Raw genomic sequence first — 16,939 nt, forward strand, 5'->3', positions numbered from 1 at the left:
TTACTGGGTGCCTGCTCTGTGCAGGCGTTGTTCAAAATGAACTAAACAGATCAGTGCATGGCCGTAGTTTGCACATGGTAGGACCGGCTGGAGTTGATATTTGAGCTGAGACTTCAGTGACAAAGAGCCGGCTACGCAGAGATCTGGAGAAACAGCTTTCCAGACACTGAGAGGACGCCTTCCAAAGACTGAGCCTGTCCGGCTCGGGTAGCCAGGAGAGGTCGGAGAGGTGGGCAGGGCGAGATGGGGCGGAGCCCAGGTAAGGAATTTGGAGTTTTAAGTAAATTTCTTAACGGTGTAGGGAAATAGCGGGAGAGGTGGGATAGCTAAAGGATGTTTGGAGGCCTGGAAGGTCGTCTAGAAGTCAAACACCCTCCCCGCCTGCCTGCCTGCCTCAAAACGGCTTAGCGGGGTCAAAGTGTAGGAGAAAACGCGCATGCTAACTCGCGGAAGCTTGGGTCTCGGCGCCCGCCGTAGACGTCGTGACAGACGCGGCCCGTTGCCTTGGAGCCCGCAAGACGCTGCTAGGCCTCCACCGCAGTGGAGAGCGGGGGCCGAAGGCCTCAGTCACCATGTCTGTGTTGGACGTACTTTGGGAAGACCGGGACGTCCGTTTCGACGTGTCCTCGCAGTGAGTCTCCGAGACGCCGCAGGAATGCACTGCCTGTAGAGGGCGCCGCGGCGCGAATTCTGGACCCGCGAGCTGGACCTGCGCCTCTGCAGCTGTCTGCGCGGGGCGAGGGTGGGGGGTTATCGCCTGCAGCGATAGACCTTCAGGTCACTGCGGCTCTCCTGGGTCCGGGTCTACAGTAGGGAAGCGGCCAGATTCTACAAGTTCGGTCCCGCGCCGTCTGCGGTGGTGTCCTGGCCATGGGACTAGATCAGGAATGTGAACCCCACGTGGCAGGAACCACCCAGTGATTTCAGTTTCGTGTGGTGGAAAGAACTTAGGCCAGGGATTCAGGAAACCAGGCTCTAAAACTAGGTCTGTGATAATGACACACATTGTGGGCCTTTGGACAAACGACCTCAGCATTCTAACCTCAAATCTATAAAATGAGGGGAGTAGGAGTGAGCATTTTTCAAAGTTCCTAACTACATAAACTTTATGTCTGTAGTAAGAAGCTCGTCTAGTTATTCATCTAAGTCACCAACCGGAAGATGGAATTCTGTTTTGGAATCTCTCAAACAGAACCCCTGTTTTTGGAAAATATCATGCTTTAAAGAGAAGATGGTTAGAAACCACCTTTCCAAAAATCCCGGGAAGAAAATTCCCATTGGGATATTGAGTGTTGGAAAATATTAAAGTAAGGTTCCTGGACTAATGGCATGGAGCTTCTGGCCACTTCCTATGGTTCCTTATCATGGACAGTACCTCCTTAGATGGGAAAATGAAATATTTATATATTTCTCAGGCTTTGTTGTGGCTGAATACAAAAAACTAACATGCTATTAGATCCTTTACGATGTTGGAGAAAAGGGAATTTGTAAAATTACAAACCATAGTTACATATTACACACATTCTATGACTTTTTCTGTTATTCTTGGAGGGCTCTTAATCCAAACAAGTCCATTTCATGAACATTTCAGTTTATTAATGAGTTACCAAATGCTTATTGTATACTGGTTATTATGCTGATAGCTATAAATACAAAATAATAGGAAATGATACTCATGTACCCCTCTCATTTAGTGCAGGAGATACACATAGACAACTATAATACATGTGATAAGTACCATTCTGGAAAAAATGAACAGAAGAGAATAGGAACAGAGCAAATCAATATGCCTGGGGAAGGCTTCAAAGAAGAAATAATTTGCATTGGACCTTAAAGGATAGCCAGAACTTTGTCAGTGTAGATAGAGTATTATAGAAAAAAAGGGCGGGGGACTAGAAGCAGAGTCTTGGGGGTACATATAACACTCTTTGACTAGAAGGCAGGTTGTGTGCAGAGACAGGTTAGCTGTACAAACAGAAATGTAGGTTAGCTTCAGCTGAAGATTTTGGACTTCATACCTCAGCAGCTGAATGACATGGAAGACTTTTAAGTAGAAAGTGATATGATCATATCAGGATTCTGAATAATTAATTGAGTTATCTCTACGGCAAATTTATTAGAAGGCTTTATCCAATCCGGTAGTCTCTTAGTTCTTTGGGGGTGGGTTGGTTGGTTGGTTGACAATCTAGAATTTCATCAGTCAGCAAACTATTCTTCATTCTCTGTTTCCTTTGTCTCATATATCTAATTGCTTGACAAGTACTGAAGATGTTTTGCATACAGTTCTTGAAACATTCCTTCCATAATTGCCTCATGTCCTTTCCTCTACTTAGAAACCTCTATGGGTTCTCCACTGTCCACAGAACAAGCTCTATACCTATTAGGGGATTCAAGGTTCTTCATTATCTTGTTTCTTCTGAGTTATCCAAAATGTATTTCTCATACTACTTCTCAATACCTCTTCTTCCCCAGCCAGGCCTGTCTTCTCATATGCCCCAATCTTTTTTGTTTCTGGTCTTTAATTATGGACTATCCTATCTTTCCCTTCTTAGTTCTCCAAATCTTACTCCTTTCCTTCTATTTCTAGCTTACTCTTAAGTGGCCTTGGTCACTCCAGGCATCACTATCTCTAGCTTCTTGAAGACCTTATTTTCAAATGTTTGAGAACTTGGGTACGATATCATCTGTACTGTCAGCTGTTTTATATTCACATGTCTCTTCGCCTAAATAGATTTCAAGCAGATAGAGTTGTAGTTATAACACTAAAATGTTTATATTTATTTTAGACAAATGAAAACCAGACCTGGGGAAGTCCTTATTGATTGCTTAGATTCAATTGAAGATACCAAAGGAAATAATGGAGATAGAGGTGAGTATATTTGCTAATGTATTTTATATTTCTGGTTTAATTTACAGGTGTTGATTCATATTAGCTGGAGAATCTATGAAAGAGCATCATATGTAAATGTAATTATGAAAATAGAAGAGTTAAGCGCACAGGATTTTTTTTTTCAGACTTAAATAGAAGAAAGAGTAGGTATTAAACTTGTAGCCAATGGACACAGTTTTCCCACAACTTCAGTCCATCAGTAAGCCCTGGTTTTGATGTCACCTTTATCCTACGTAACTGTTAAAATCTAGGAGCCCTATTTGTAAAAGTCATGGAATAGTTCTGATCCTTGGATCTGCCTGCTTAGATAAGGATATGGGGTAGTGAATGCAAGTAGGTCATATCTGTGATATCTGGAGCCATGCTTCCTTTTAAGAAATCAAAGAGTAATGCACAGTACTTAAAATTGACACCTAGAGCGGGACACATGGAGAGAATTTAGTTTGCATTGTGAGCTCAAGTACTATGTGACTTATCTTTTAATAAAGAGCAGCCATGTCTGGACTGTAGAGTACTCCCAAACCAAATTTTACCAAGATTTGAACTTAAAAGTCCAGGCTGCATACAACAGCTGTCCATGGAACCAGTTAACCAGTGATCAAGTTGTCCTGAAAGCATCCGTACTATTTTTCAGTGAAAAAAAAAAAAAAAAAGAAAGAAAGAAAGAAGAAGCTTACTACATCTTAAAAGTCTGGAGGAAAAGAAGCATAGGAGGGAGGGAAACAAACTTCTTCCTGGAAAGAAGAGAAATGAAAAGAGGAATACACCTTGTTGAGATAACAGGATCAGCATATACTAGGGAAAGAACAATAACCCTTGTGGCAGAGCATGATGATGGCTCTTTGGGTGGCCACTTCCTCTGGGAGACTTTCTTTCTTTTGACTTTCTTTCTTTCTTTTGGGGGAGGGCAGTATTAAGGTTGAACCCAGTGGTACTCTACCACTCAGCTGCATTCCCATCTCATTTTTTATTGAAAAATGATCTTGCTAAATTGTACCTGGCTCTCTGAGCCTTTCTTTTGGTCTGCTGTAGGGTAGTATGAGAGCAGCAAGTTTTGCCAAGTCTTTCTCTGTGAGGGGAACCTCTTATCACCATCTGCTACTGGCAGCCTATCAGGCTAGGGTCCATCCTTAAAGGAGTGCTTAGAACGTTTTTGAAATGTTTCCTTGTACAGTCAGACCCGGGTGAGGATAAAGTAGTAAGATCTAACCACAAGCAAAAAGTCTTGGCTTGTACCTTTGAGAGTGGAGTGACTGTACCTTAATGAAATCTGGATTAATTTATGAAGCCAAGAGAAATTTGGTCATTCTTGTACAGACTGGCAAGAACTCTTACTTGACAATCCATCTTTCAATACAAAGATTATGATTAATAGAACATTTTTTGATTCATTAAGTACTTATTGAGTACATAATCCTGTACTAGTATTTTGGAGGAGGATGGGCAAAAAGCCTCCCTGGTTGGAAATCTCCATCACAGTGCCTGAAATCATACTCTTAATAAAAATAAATCTGTGTGTTTGCACAGACCTCAAAAACCTTTGTTTAAGTAAAAATTTTTTTTAAAGAGAGAGAATTTTAATATTTATTTTTTAATTATCGGCAGACACAACATCTTTGTTTGTACGTGGTGCTGAGGATCGAACCCAGGCCGCACGCATGCCAGGCGAGCGTGCTACCGCTTGAGCCACGTCCCCAGCCCCTGTTTAAGTAAAAATTTACTGGAGTTTGTAGAGCTTCTGGTTGATAAGGAGGTAGAAAAGGGAAGGTGAATCCTTCTATCCAACCACCTACCTCCCCTTCTTTCATGCAGTTTGAAAATGACCAAGTTAAAACATCAAGTTCAGGAGCCCCAATTTTAAAACCGTAAGTACCCTAGAAGATTAGCACATTTAATCCATGTTCAACTGTAAATACCCTGCCATGAAATTATCCAATTAGCTTTGTGCACTGAAGCTGTGTGAGAATAAAATGGGCAGGTCCTTGCTGTTTGTTCCAGACTATGTTAATTGTTCTCTCCTCTTGTCCTTTTGGGTCTGGGCTGGGAGCAGGTCTGCTGGTTTACCCATGGTTCCTAAAACCCTCTCATATTTTTGTGATCAGTCCTTTTGCAAATAAACCTCTGTTATTTTGTTGAGCGTGCCCTCTATTTTCTCCTGAAACCCTCATCATCTTTGATCTTGTGTGATCCCTACACTCCATCCCTGCTGGCTTACATATTATTTGTCAAACATAGTTTTCTCATCATCCAAATACTAACCAGGCCCAAATCAGATGAGATTGGGCACATTCGGGGTGGTATGGTCGTAGACTTATTTGTCAAACATAAGTCTATAATTTTCCACAATCTCCCTTGAGGAATGCCTTCCTTTTTAAATTTTTAGTACCTCCTTTTCAAACTGGGGATGTAGTTCAGTTGTAGATCAGTTGCCTTGCATGTGCAAGGCCCTGGGTTCAATTCACAATACTGCCAAAATTTTTTAAAATTTTTCATAGAACTTCTTTTTTCCCATTCCAGTATTCATGCAGGTCTAATTTTTCTGATTGTAGCCATCCTAGGGATTTTCAGGAAGGAAAGAGTATGATCTGGCTATAGATTACTCATCAAAAGAATTCTGTGGGCTAGGGTTGTGGTTCAGTGGTAAAGCATTTGCCTATTTCCTAGCATGTGTGAGCTACTAGGTTCAATCCCCAGCACCACATTAAAAAATAATAAGCAAATAAAATAAAATTATTTTAAAAATTTATTAAAAGAATTCTGTGGTTATAATTTCATGGGTAAATGTTATGTTTAATAAAGTTAAATGAATTTTATTATTTCGGGAAATCTCAAAGCTATCCTAATATGCTAATTACATTGTAAATTTCTAAGACACATGGTTTACTATGCTCGGATTTATTTGACTTTTTTCCCCTTGGGGCATCTATAGGAATTACTATTCTACAGGACATACTTTGATAAATTAAATATTTCTAACTTTATATTTCAATATAAAAATATCAGGCTGATGTTCACTTCAGCCTATTCATCTCACATACAAAAAATTAGGTATATAAGTGTGGCTCATTAAACAAGAACTACTAAGAGAACACTCATTTGACAGGGATTAGTGTGTATATCAGAGTTCATTGAGAAGTGGTTTTTGTTTGTTTGTTTGTTTGTTTTGGTACCAGGGATTGAACCCAGGGACACTTAACCACCAAACTGCATCCCCAGCCCTTTTAATTTTTTGAGACAGAGTCACACATAGTTGCTTAGGGACTTGGAATGTTGCTGAGGCTGGCCTTTAACTTGTGATCTTCCTGCCTCAGCCTATCAAGCCCCTAGGATTGTAGGTATGTGCCAACAAGCCCGACTGAAAAGTGTTATTTCAGTGAATAGTTTTGCAGTTATACTATACCATAACCATTCTTAGTTGTACACATGTGAACTGCTGAGACCCCAGAAAACCTTCCAACAAGACAAAACAAGTCCACAATTCTCATTCAATGTGAATTAAGGTAGTAATAGTGAATACCTGTGTCCCTTCTACAACTCAGATTTTGTTTCTCTGAAATTCTGAATCGTACATTGTATACCTTACATAGGATAGATGTGTATGAAAAACATACATAGGTGTTGCTGCTGATACCTCATTGTGTACTACAAAAGTGTGTCCTACTTAAACTAATTAATTTTTGTTTGCTTATTTATTTGTTTCCTTTTAGGAAGACTCTTAGTAACAAATTTAAGAATTATCTGGCACTCTTTGGCATTGCCCAGAGTCAATCTTTGTAAGTATCCTCGTAAAATAAAACTCTAAGGAGAAGAATTCCTTCTCATGGAACTTGAATGGTAGCTTTTGATACCAAACACAGCTTTGCCATGAAATTTGTGGAAGTCTGGAATTGCTAAAAACTTCAGAAGTCCTGGATTAACCACAGATTACATCAAAATACAAAAGAAACAATCCATTCTTATTTTTTAGCTTGTCCATTTTGTGTCTTAGACATGCATAAGATTAGGGATTTTATACTGATTTTTTTTTCTTTCTTTTTTTCCTTTGACAACTTGGTATATAATCTGTGTCAAGAAATCCCAAAAAAGGGAGATGTAAGCTTTAATAAAAGAAGAGTCTTTCATTGTGTTAAATTTATTTCACTTATTTTAAAAAACTATTTTAGACAATTCAGCTAGTCTTTTTCTTTTGGTGTAGTGGTGTTAATATTTTCACTGAATAATGCTGTATAGGTTTTATTAAAGCAAATTTCCTTTTCCCCATATATTTGTTTATTCAAAGAGGCAGAACCAAATCTCTAGTTCTTTTATAATTTACTTTTAAATTTATAATTATTTCATAAAAATTTTTAAATTTTTTATTTCTGTTTATGTTTGAGTTTTTAAAACTGTTTAAGTTTTATATATATATATATGATATATAGATATATATTTTAAAGTGTTTTTTTCTCAGTTTACTTTATCATACTCCTTAAATTCTTTGGTTTTAAATTTTAGCTATCGGTTACAACTGCATATTGAATATTACAACAAGGACTGCTAACTCTGTAAGTCTGAAAAATCATATTGAAATATATGTATAGTGAAGAAACATTAGAAATGTGAATTCAATGTTCATTTTCACTTAATGAGAAATTGTTCTTCAAATACAAACCTTTAAATAAATTTGTCTTTACAGAAATTACGAGGTCAAACCGAAGCTCTTTTTATACTAACAAAGTGTAACAGCACTCGCTTTGAATTTATATTCACAAATTTGGTTCCTGGAAGCCCTAGACTTTTTACTTCTGTGATTGCAGTACATAGGTATAGTATTTGTTTATGGATTTTTGGATATTTAAGGTAATTTTATGACATAAAGGTTTAAAGGATAAAGTTTAGAAGTATGACACTCTCTTTCTCCAAACTTTATTGCAAATATCCTGAAGATACTTAGAAGAGAACATTCTTATCATTTAATAAGCATTCTGAAGGAATTTATAAAAAACTTGTAAGGACTACTGAAGACTCATAAAAATTTGTAATGAAGATTCTATTAAATTAGCTGCCAAGGTAAATAAAGTGAAACAGAGATTTCATTCAATGTCAGTGAGTTGGATAATTCAATTAAAGAATTAAAAGATCATTTTTATACAGAAATATACATATTAGTATTTTGTTTTGTCATTTGTTGATTTCTTCTCTTTTCACTACTTTGATTTTTTTTTTAACCAGCTTTATATACCATGATTTTTGAGAAAAAGTTTGATTAAGATGACAGGATAAAATATTGTTTAATTTGTATTTATTTTATTAGTGATGCCAAAAATTTTCATATAAATCATATATTTCTGGCTATTTGTAGTTTTTGATTATAAATTTTATAATTATACCATTATATGTCATATTTCTTAGTTTCTTTTCCCTCTTCATCCCTCTTCTTCTCTCCCCACTCCTAGAATCCTCTTTGGAATTTGTATAGATTCATTCAGTTTTCTGTACAGAAGTAGATGCAAGCATAATGTTTTCAGGTCACAGTAAGAAAAGTTAACTGGACTTCTGTTTATATTAAAAGATGATGATACCTTTGACTAAAATAGGGAAATTAAGAAAGGAATAGGTTAGTGAAATAAAATGTATAAACACTACATTAAAATGACAGAGTCACTTAAAAACAACAATACTATAGTAACACAGCCACATCAATGTTTATAGCAGCACAATTCACAATAGCTAAATTGTGGAACCAACCTGGATGCCCTTCAGTAGATGAATGGATAAAGAAACTGTGGTATATATACAATATATATATTGTATGGAATATTACTCAGCATTAAAATTTAATTTATCATAATAATTATTTGAATGATTTACTTAAGTACTAACAACTATACATTTTAGTAGATAGGTAAATGTAACTGATCAACTTCTACCATTGTATAATATTCATGTGTCATGAAATATATTTCTGTTGAATTTTTCCACCCATTTAAAAATGTTAAAATCACTCTGTATGGGCTATACAAAAAGAGGTGGCAGGCCAGATTTAGCCCAAAGGCCATAGTTTACCTATGCTTGTTTTAGTTTATAACTTAGATATCACTTTTTGAAATCTTCCTTTTGGGTGTTCCTTATGCAAGCCTGTCCTTAACAATTACATTCCAAAATTGTTACTATTCTAAATTACATAGCTTGTCTATATCCTCCCCCATTAGATTGTGGGCTTTATAAAGGTAGTGATGGAATTATTCTATTCACAGTTAGTGAACACATTTTCAGTGTGGACTGGTCTTTTGTTTCTTCTTTTTTATAGAGCATATGAAACTTCTAAAATGTATCGTGATTTTAAATTGAGAAGTGCGTTAATTCAAAACAAACAACTAAGATTATTACCACAAGAACATGTATATGACAAAATCAATGGAGTATGGAACTTATCCAGTGATCAGGTATTATACAAAAAACTAATGAACCTTTTGAGACTTTGTTTTGTAATCTTTTTTTTTTTTTTTTTTTCATCATTGGGTTTGTGTATTCATTCCACTCTGTTAAAATTGGGCTGAGGTTGTGACTCAGTGGTAGAGCACTTGCCTAGCATGTTTGAGGCCCTGGGTTCGAGTCTCAGCACCACATATAAATAAAATAAAGGTCCATTTAAAACCAAAATAAATATATTTTTTTAAAAAAATAAAATTAGCATTATTGCTCTTGATAAATTAGTATTATAGCTTTTGATATGAAATGATATTCTGGTTTTAATATTTTTATGGACTTGTGCTCTTTTCAGCAACTTTTGTTCTATGTGAAGTTGAGAGCTGGAATAGACCTTTGAGATCATGTTTAATATAGTCTCTTAACTCAGATGATAAACTGAGGCCCCAAAGAGTTAAGTGCCCTTGCAGGTATAGTTCATTCAGAGCCATAGTTTTCCCCCTATATTATGCTACCCTCTACATTTTAATAACATAAGCTGATGGAGGAGAACCATGGTATGGACAGTCATAGAAGCCTTTTAATCTGGTATTTAGGGAACTAAGCATATACTCATTTGGTGAACCCTTTAACTCATCATTTTCATCTGCCCTTAAATGACCAGTTGGAACATGTAAGCAATTAATAATTGTGGAATAAGTTACACATCAATTTATAGAGAAAATTTTATCTCAGAATAGTTTTTAGATTTCATGTATGTTACCACCTAGATTAGACTGATAACCACTGTGGTAAAGCTATAACATTTGAGTGAAGAGCTTCTTGCTAAGAATTAAATCATGCTCAAACTGTGATAAAGTTTCTATAGGACATAGACAGTTTCCCTTCTGAAAACTCCTTATCTTTTAGATAAGAGGTAAGTATACTTTTTCTTTGAAATGTCAGATAATATATTTTTTATACAGTTAAGGGTCTGACTCAATGGTAGAGTGCTCTTCTAGCATGCATGAGGCCCAGAGTTCAGTCCTCAACACCACAAATAGGTAAGTACATATGTACATACTGATATTTTATGCTTTTCAGGCCATACAGTGTTCGTTGCAATTACTCAGTCTTGCCATTGTAATGTGAAACCAGCCATAGACAATATATAGAGAACACATGGCTGTGTTTCTTTTTTCTTTTTTTTTTTGAAAAATTTTTTTAGTTGTGGATGGACACAATATCTTTATTTTTATTTATTTATTTATTTTTATGTGGTGCTGATGATCGAATTCAGGGCCTAACACATACAAGGCAAGTGCTCTACCACTGAGCTACGACCCCAGCCCATGGCTATGTTTTAATGAGGGAAACAAATTTAAATTTTTTATAATAGTTACATGTCATGAAGTATATTTCTGTTGAATTTTTCCACCCATTTAAAAATGTTAAAATCACTCTGTATGGGCTATACAAAAAGAGATGGCAGGCCAGATTTAGCCCAAAGGCCATAGTTTACTAATGCCTGCTTTAGTTTATAACTTAGATATTACTTTCTGAAATCTCCCTTTTGTGTGTTCCTTATGCAAGCCTGTCCTTAACAATTACATTCCAAAATTGTTACTATTCTAAATTACATAGCTTATCTATATCCCCCCCATTAGACTGTGGGCTTTATAAAGGTAATTATTCTTTTCACAGTTAGTCTTACCACATAGCATTGCACCTGACATTTTAAATTAATTAAAAAGATGTTCTCAGATTATAAAATGTATCATTTTTATTGAAAAATAAGGCAATTTGGGGGAGACTGAAGTAGGAGGATCAAAAGTTCAGGCCAACCTGGGCAATTTAGTGAGATCCTGTCTCAAAAGAAAAAAAGGGTTAGGGATGTGGCTTGGTAGTTAAGTGCTGCTGGGTTCAATCCCAGATACAAAAAAAAAAGAAAGAAAGAAAAAGAAAAGAAAGGAAGAAATGCTTATTTTGTTCCAGGTACTGTGCTAATGGCTTTATTTACATGGATTATTTAATGAAATCCCCTTTTATGTTTGACAAAATGCACCAAGAAGAAATTTGCCCAGGTCAGACAAGTGCAATGATTTAGTGATTAATGATTCCAGAGTCCAGGCTCTCAGTCATATGATTATATTGCCATTCAGTATATGATGGAGTCATTGATACCATAGTGATTCTGGTATTAATCTGCTGCTGTGTTAAGAATTATTTGGGCATTTAGAAAATAAAAATAGATATTTAGATAAATTATCATTGGTTTATCTCTAATTACTCTCTTTTACAGGGAAATCTAGGAACCTTTTTTATTACCAATGTGAGAATCGTGTGGCATGCAAATATGAATGATAGTTTTAATGTCAGTATACCATATCTGCAAATTGTAAGTACATGTAGTTTGGTGACATTATTCAAGTGTAGAATAAATAATTTCTGTTCAACAGTTAATAGTGCCATTGAGATTAGATGCATTCTCTCTCTTTCCCTTTTTATGTGGCATATTTTTAGTGGAAGATGGACATAACTTTATTTATTTTATTTATTTATGTGGGGTTGAGGATTGAACTTAGTGCCTCACATGTGCTAACCAGGCATTCCACCACTGAACCACAGCCTCAGCCCTCCAAACATTATTAAAGCCAGAGAATTCATCAATTCTGTGAATGAACTGCTTAATTTCTGATATAGAATGTAATGCATGCTGGATTCATACTCCAGGTTTAATGAAGAAGTCAAGATGATTTTTAGTGGTAATACTTTTAGCTTAAGTTCAATTAAAGCTATTAAACTTCAGAAAAAGAATTGACTATATCTGATATCAATTTATGAGTAGGTAGTTAGTTAGTTTACTGTTGTGATATATATGTGATTCAGTGAAAGAAATAATAAACTCAATATACATTTATATAAAAGTTCATTTTATATAAACAAACTATTCAATTCTAATCCGAATTAAATGGAACATAAAAATAGTAAAAGAAAATCCTGTGCAGTTATCATATGATAATCACCCTTGTTGTAGGATACAAATAGTCTTAGACTAAGAACTTTGGGCTGGAGTTGTGGCTCGGTGGTAGAGCATTTGCTTAACATGTGTGAGGCACTGGGTTTGATCCTCAGCACCACATAAGAAGATAAGTAAATTAAAAATAAAGGTATTATGTCTATCTACAACTAAAAAAATTGTTTTAAAAAGACTAAGAAGTTTTGGGGCTGGGGTTGTGGCTCAGCGGTAGAATGCTCACTTAGCATGTGTAAGGCCCTGTTTCGCTCCTTAGCACCACATAAAAATAAATAAAATAAAGTGTTTTTAAAAAAGACTAAAAAGTTTTATTAATATTCATTGAGTAGATACAGTATATGTAAAATCTAGAAAACATCCTTTTTCGAAAAGAGAATTCTTGGCCTATGAGAAGGATATTTCTTTGCAAATATTCCCAAGCCTGTTTTGCTACATCTTGATTTCTGAGCAACTTTAAAATATCTGATCATTCATTCATTTGCCAAATATTAAGCATCTACTATGTACTAGAGATAGTCATGAAAAATCATAAACCAACACATAGTTCCTGCCATCAAGGAGTTCTGTCTGGTGGAGGAAAGCAAAACATAACATTTGATAGGAAGAAAATGATTTCTGGCCATCTAAAGAAATATGAGAATTTGTAATCAGGGTGGGAAGGTATGACAGTTTATATAGATATTTGATAAACCAGTGTTTTATACTGTTCATTGCTGTTTTATATTGCATTTGTATGTTCTATAGTTTGCCTAACCTAGCCTCTGTTATGCTGAATATTTACTGAGTAGTAACCAACCTTCTGCATTCCGTTCTTCAAATAGGATATTTTTTTGTTATTTAAGAATAGAGTTGCCAAATACAGCCTCTGGAATGAATTCAACTGGCCCAAACAACTTGCAATATGATATCATCACACTTTGTCACTGTAGCAGTCATATTCTAACTTCAGCTCTTTATATATAAACTTCTTGCCACTTCTATCAGCCCGTGTCACCTAGATTACAGCCAGGGTGCCTGTGTTCTATGGTTCTGAACTGGAACTATGTAATGATGATATATATAAAGTAGGTGGATGAAAAGACTGGTTTTCTTAAGAATTTACCATTAAAACCTTTCTCCTCTCTTCTTTCTTTTTCTCAATCTTTCTCTCAACTTACAGTGCCTGTCTGTCTGAAAGTGTGATATGCCATTACCTGCCACATGTGACTAATCATGGGCCTTTGGGCTGTCATAATATTAGGTTCTCTCCACAGTTCTCCCTTTCTCCATCAGCTAGTACATCTTATATCTCTTTCTATAGGCCCTATCATTATGCTTCTACTCCTCTTCCTTCCTCTCAAGATTAGTATCTTCCTTCTGATCAATCTTAATCCTCATGTCACATTTATCAACTAATGTCAATTGCACTTTATCTATCCCAGCCTTTCTTGATGGCCAGTGATGAGTACCCATAAACTTATTTTTTTAAATTAGTGGATATGGACATTTTTAGAATTTAGTCACCTGGAACATGAGAAACAGTAGGCACATATGACTTTTAAACTAATCCAGCCTTAGGAAACCACAAAAGACACTAGATCATCATAACCGAAAGATCATTGGACTTTTGTGTAAAATATTAAGAAAAGTTGCTGGGGCTGAAGATGTGGCTCAAGCGGTAGCGCGCTCGCCTGGCATGCGTGTGGCCCGGGTTCGATCCTCAGCACCACATACAAACAAAGATGTTGTGTCTGCCGAAAACTAAAAAATAAATATTAAAATTCTTTAAAAAAAAAAAAAAGAAAGAAAAGTTGCTGATTCCATTGAATTGAAGGATATTTGAGTCAGACAATTGGGTACATATTTTAGAGATATCATCTTTGTATTTTCTTACAAGTTTGCCACCTTATATGTGGGTCTTGTTCATTTATGAGCTCTCTGGGGGTTTCATAAAGGAAGATAAGATATTCTAGAGATTATGAAATAAAGACATGCATTTTTTTCTTCTTCATTTTATATCCAGCGTTCGATAAAGATTAGAGATTCAAAATTTGGTTTAGCTCTTGTCATAGAAAGCTCTCAACAGGTAAGATGTTTTACATTTTTGTTTACATTTTGTTTACATTTTTGCTTTTAAAACTATGTGATGCTGTAGGTTTTTAATTTTATGTATATAGTAAGCAGTTTACATCCAAGAAGAATATTCTGTTATAATATGAAGGTATATCAAGTGTTTAAAGTGTTATAGTAAATTGTCTCCATAGAAGAATCCTATGTTTTTTAGTTGGGACAGATAATCATTATCATTATGATCATCATTTTTATTTTTATTTGCTTGCAGTACTGGGGATTGAACTCAGGGTCTCACACACTTTAGGCAAACACTCTACCACTGAGCTACATCCCTACTTCTTTTTATTTTATTTTGAAGACAAGGCCTCTCACAGTTGCTGAGGCTAGCCTGGAACTTCTAATCTTCCAAATAGCTGATATTTCAGGACTGTGCCACTACATCCCACTCACTTTTATTATTAACGATAGAATCAAGTCACTGTGCTAAATGCTTTTCATACATTCACCCAATCTAACAACTCTATGATACACTTACTATTTTTCACCACTTGACAGTGAAGGAAATAGGCCTAGAGAAGTTAAGAACCTTACTCATGACCTCAGGTCTGATTCACAACAAAACTTTCTTTACATATATATAGAAACATATATATCCATTCTGTTTGAGAATTTATATTCTCACATATGCAATGTTTTTGCAGGAATTTTTTTGGGGGGAAGGGTACTTGGAATGGAGCCCAGGGGCATTATGCCACTGAGCTCCATCTAACCCTTTTTATTTTTTATTTAAAAGACAGATTCTTGATAAATTGCTAACACTTGCAGTTCTTATGCCTCAGCCTCCCATATTGCTGGATTACAAGTGTGCACTACCATTTCCAGATGCAGAAATATATTTAAATAAAACATTTAAAATGCATTTTTTAAAAAAGTGAGTGAGAAGGGCTGAGTTTATAGCTCAGTGGTAGCATACTTACATAGCATGCACAAGGCCCTGGGTTCAGTTCCCATTTCTGGGGGAAAGAACTTGAGTTATAAAATCACTTCTAAATTAAAATACCAATGTCTACTCACTCCTTTACTGTGACCTATATCTCTGTTTAATGAGTGCTTACTATGTCCCAGGAACTGTATCAAGTGTCATATATAGCTTATATAAATAAAACAACTTGATCAGCATTTTTTTTAATTTTTTTATTGATTATTTAAAGCATTACATAGCTCATGATATATCATCTTTCATACATTTGACTCAAATTGTGTTTTGAACTCCCATTTTCACCCCAAATACAGATTGCAGAATCACATCTGTTACATATTCACATTTTTACATAATGCCATATTAGTGACTGTTGTATTCTGCTACCTTTCCTATCCCCTACTATCCCCCCTCCCCTCCCCTCCCCTCCCATCTTCCCTCTCTACCTCCCCTGCTGTTGTTCAATTCTCTCCCTTTTTTTTCCCTCCCCCTTGCCCCTCATGACCTCTTATAATTTTGTGTATCATTGAAGGTCTCCTACCATTTCCATATGCTTTCCCTTCTCTCTCCGTTTCTCTCCCCCCATTCGTCTTTGTTTACTGTAGTCTTTTCCTCGTGCTCTTCCTTCCTGTTCTGTTCTTGGTTGCTCTCTTTATATCAAAGCAGACATTTGGCATTTGTTTTTTAGGGCTTGGCTAGCTTCGCTTAGCATAATCTGCTCTAATGCCATCCATTTCCCTGCAAATTCTATGATTTTGTCATTTCTTAGTGCTGCATAATACTCCATTGACTTGATCAGCATTTTGTGTTAGAAAATTAAGGCTTAGAAAGGTTATGGAAAGTAAGTTTCCAGGCATCATACAGCTTGTAAATTAATTGTAGAATCAGAATTTGACACTAAAAAGCATATGCTCTCAACCCAAAGCAAATGTTCTTACCAGTTATAGTATGCTACTTTCTAACATTTCTCTCTAACAACCTATCCTAGTCAAGTTTCTTTCCTAATTTTTTAAGGAGATAGCCTAAGACCACTTCTTTTCTTCTTTTAATATATATTCCTTTTCAAGGCCTAGCTCTAGAAAACCTTAAGTTTCCTTGGCCTTCACCATCTATAGTGTTTTTTTTTTAATATTTGAAGATCAGCTTATATCTACAAATGAAATCATGTGATATCTGGACATGCTTCAGAGTAATCCTGAGTGGTTAGGTGGATGGGAGATCAGGTGAGGGAGTAGTTAGAAAGTCAGCCACATGTTGCTACAGTTTGAAGTTCCTGTGAGGGGGCTCATTGTACTCTCCTATTTTTATATGTATCTGAAATATTTCATAGTAAGGCATTTAATTTTTAAAAAATCAAACTTATCGCTGGATGTAATGACGAATGCCTATAATCCCAGCAACTTGGGAGGCTGAGGCAAGAGGATCACAAGTCTGAGGCCAGCCTCAGGTACTTAGTGAGCCCCTAAGCAACTTATTGAGACCCTGTGTCAAAAAATAAAAAGAGCTAGAGATGTGGCTGAGTGGTAAAGTGCCCCTGAATTCAATTCCCTAGTACCAAAAAAATCAAGTTTACATGTTGTACTCTACAACATGC

At 35.8% G+C, this 16,939-nt stretch overlaps 1 protein-coding gene across 10 annotated transcripts in view; it reads left to right on the forward strand.

Moving 5' to 3' along the window:
* The window catches only part of BBS5 (Bardet-Biedl syndrome 5), a 22,920-nt gene continuing 5,981 nt past the window's right edge, over positions 1-16,939 (forward strand). For 2 of the 10 annotated variants that reach the window (XM_081261400.1, XM_081261402.1), the window contains exons 1-8: positions 298-631; positions 2,787-2,869; positions 6,598-6,663; positions 7,385-7,434; positions 7,566-7,693; positions 9,180-9,315; positions 11,580-11,675; positions 14,317-14,379. In XM_081261400.1, coding sequence (XP_081117526.1) covers positions 573-631; positions 2,787-2,869; positions 6,598-6,663; positions 7,385-7,434; positions 7,566-7,693; positions 9,180-9,315; positions 11,580-11,675; positions 14,317-14,379 — 681 coding nt within the window. In that variant the 5' untranslated portion in view covers positions 298-572. Of the gene's footprint in view, positions 260-296; positions 632-2,786; positions 2,870-4,702; positions 4,756-6,597; positions 6,664-7,384; positions 7,435-7,565; positions 7,694-7,815; positions 7,940-9,179; positions 9,316-11,579; positions 11,676-14,316; positions 14,380-16,939 lie in introns of those variants that run through there. The other 8 variants (XM_081261405.1, XM_081261406.1, XM_081261401.1 and 5 more) reach the window with 7 other exon arrangements.

Source organism: Spermophilus citellus (genome assembly GCF_964194105.1).
Source record: "Spermophilus citellus genome assembly, chromosome: 11".
Classification (NCBI taxonomy): domain Eukaryota; kingdom Metazoa; phylum Chordata; class Mammalia; order Rodentia; family Sciuridae; genus Spermophilus; species Spermophilus citellus.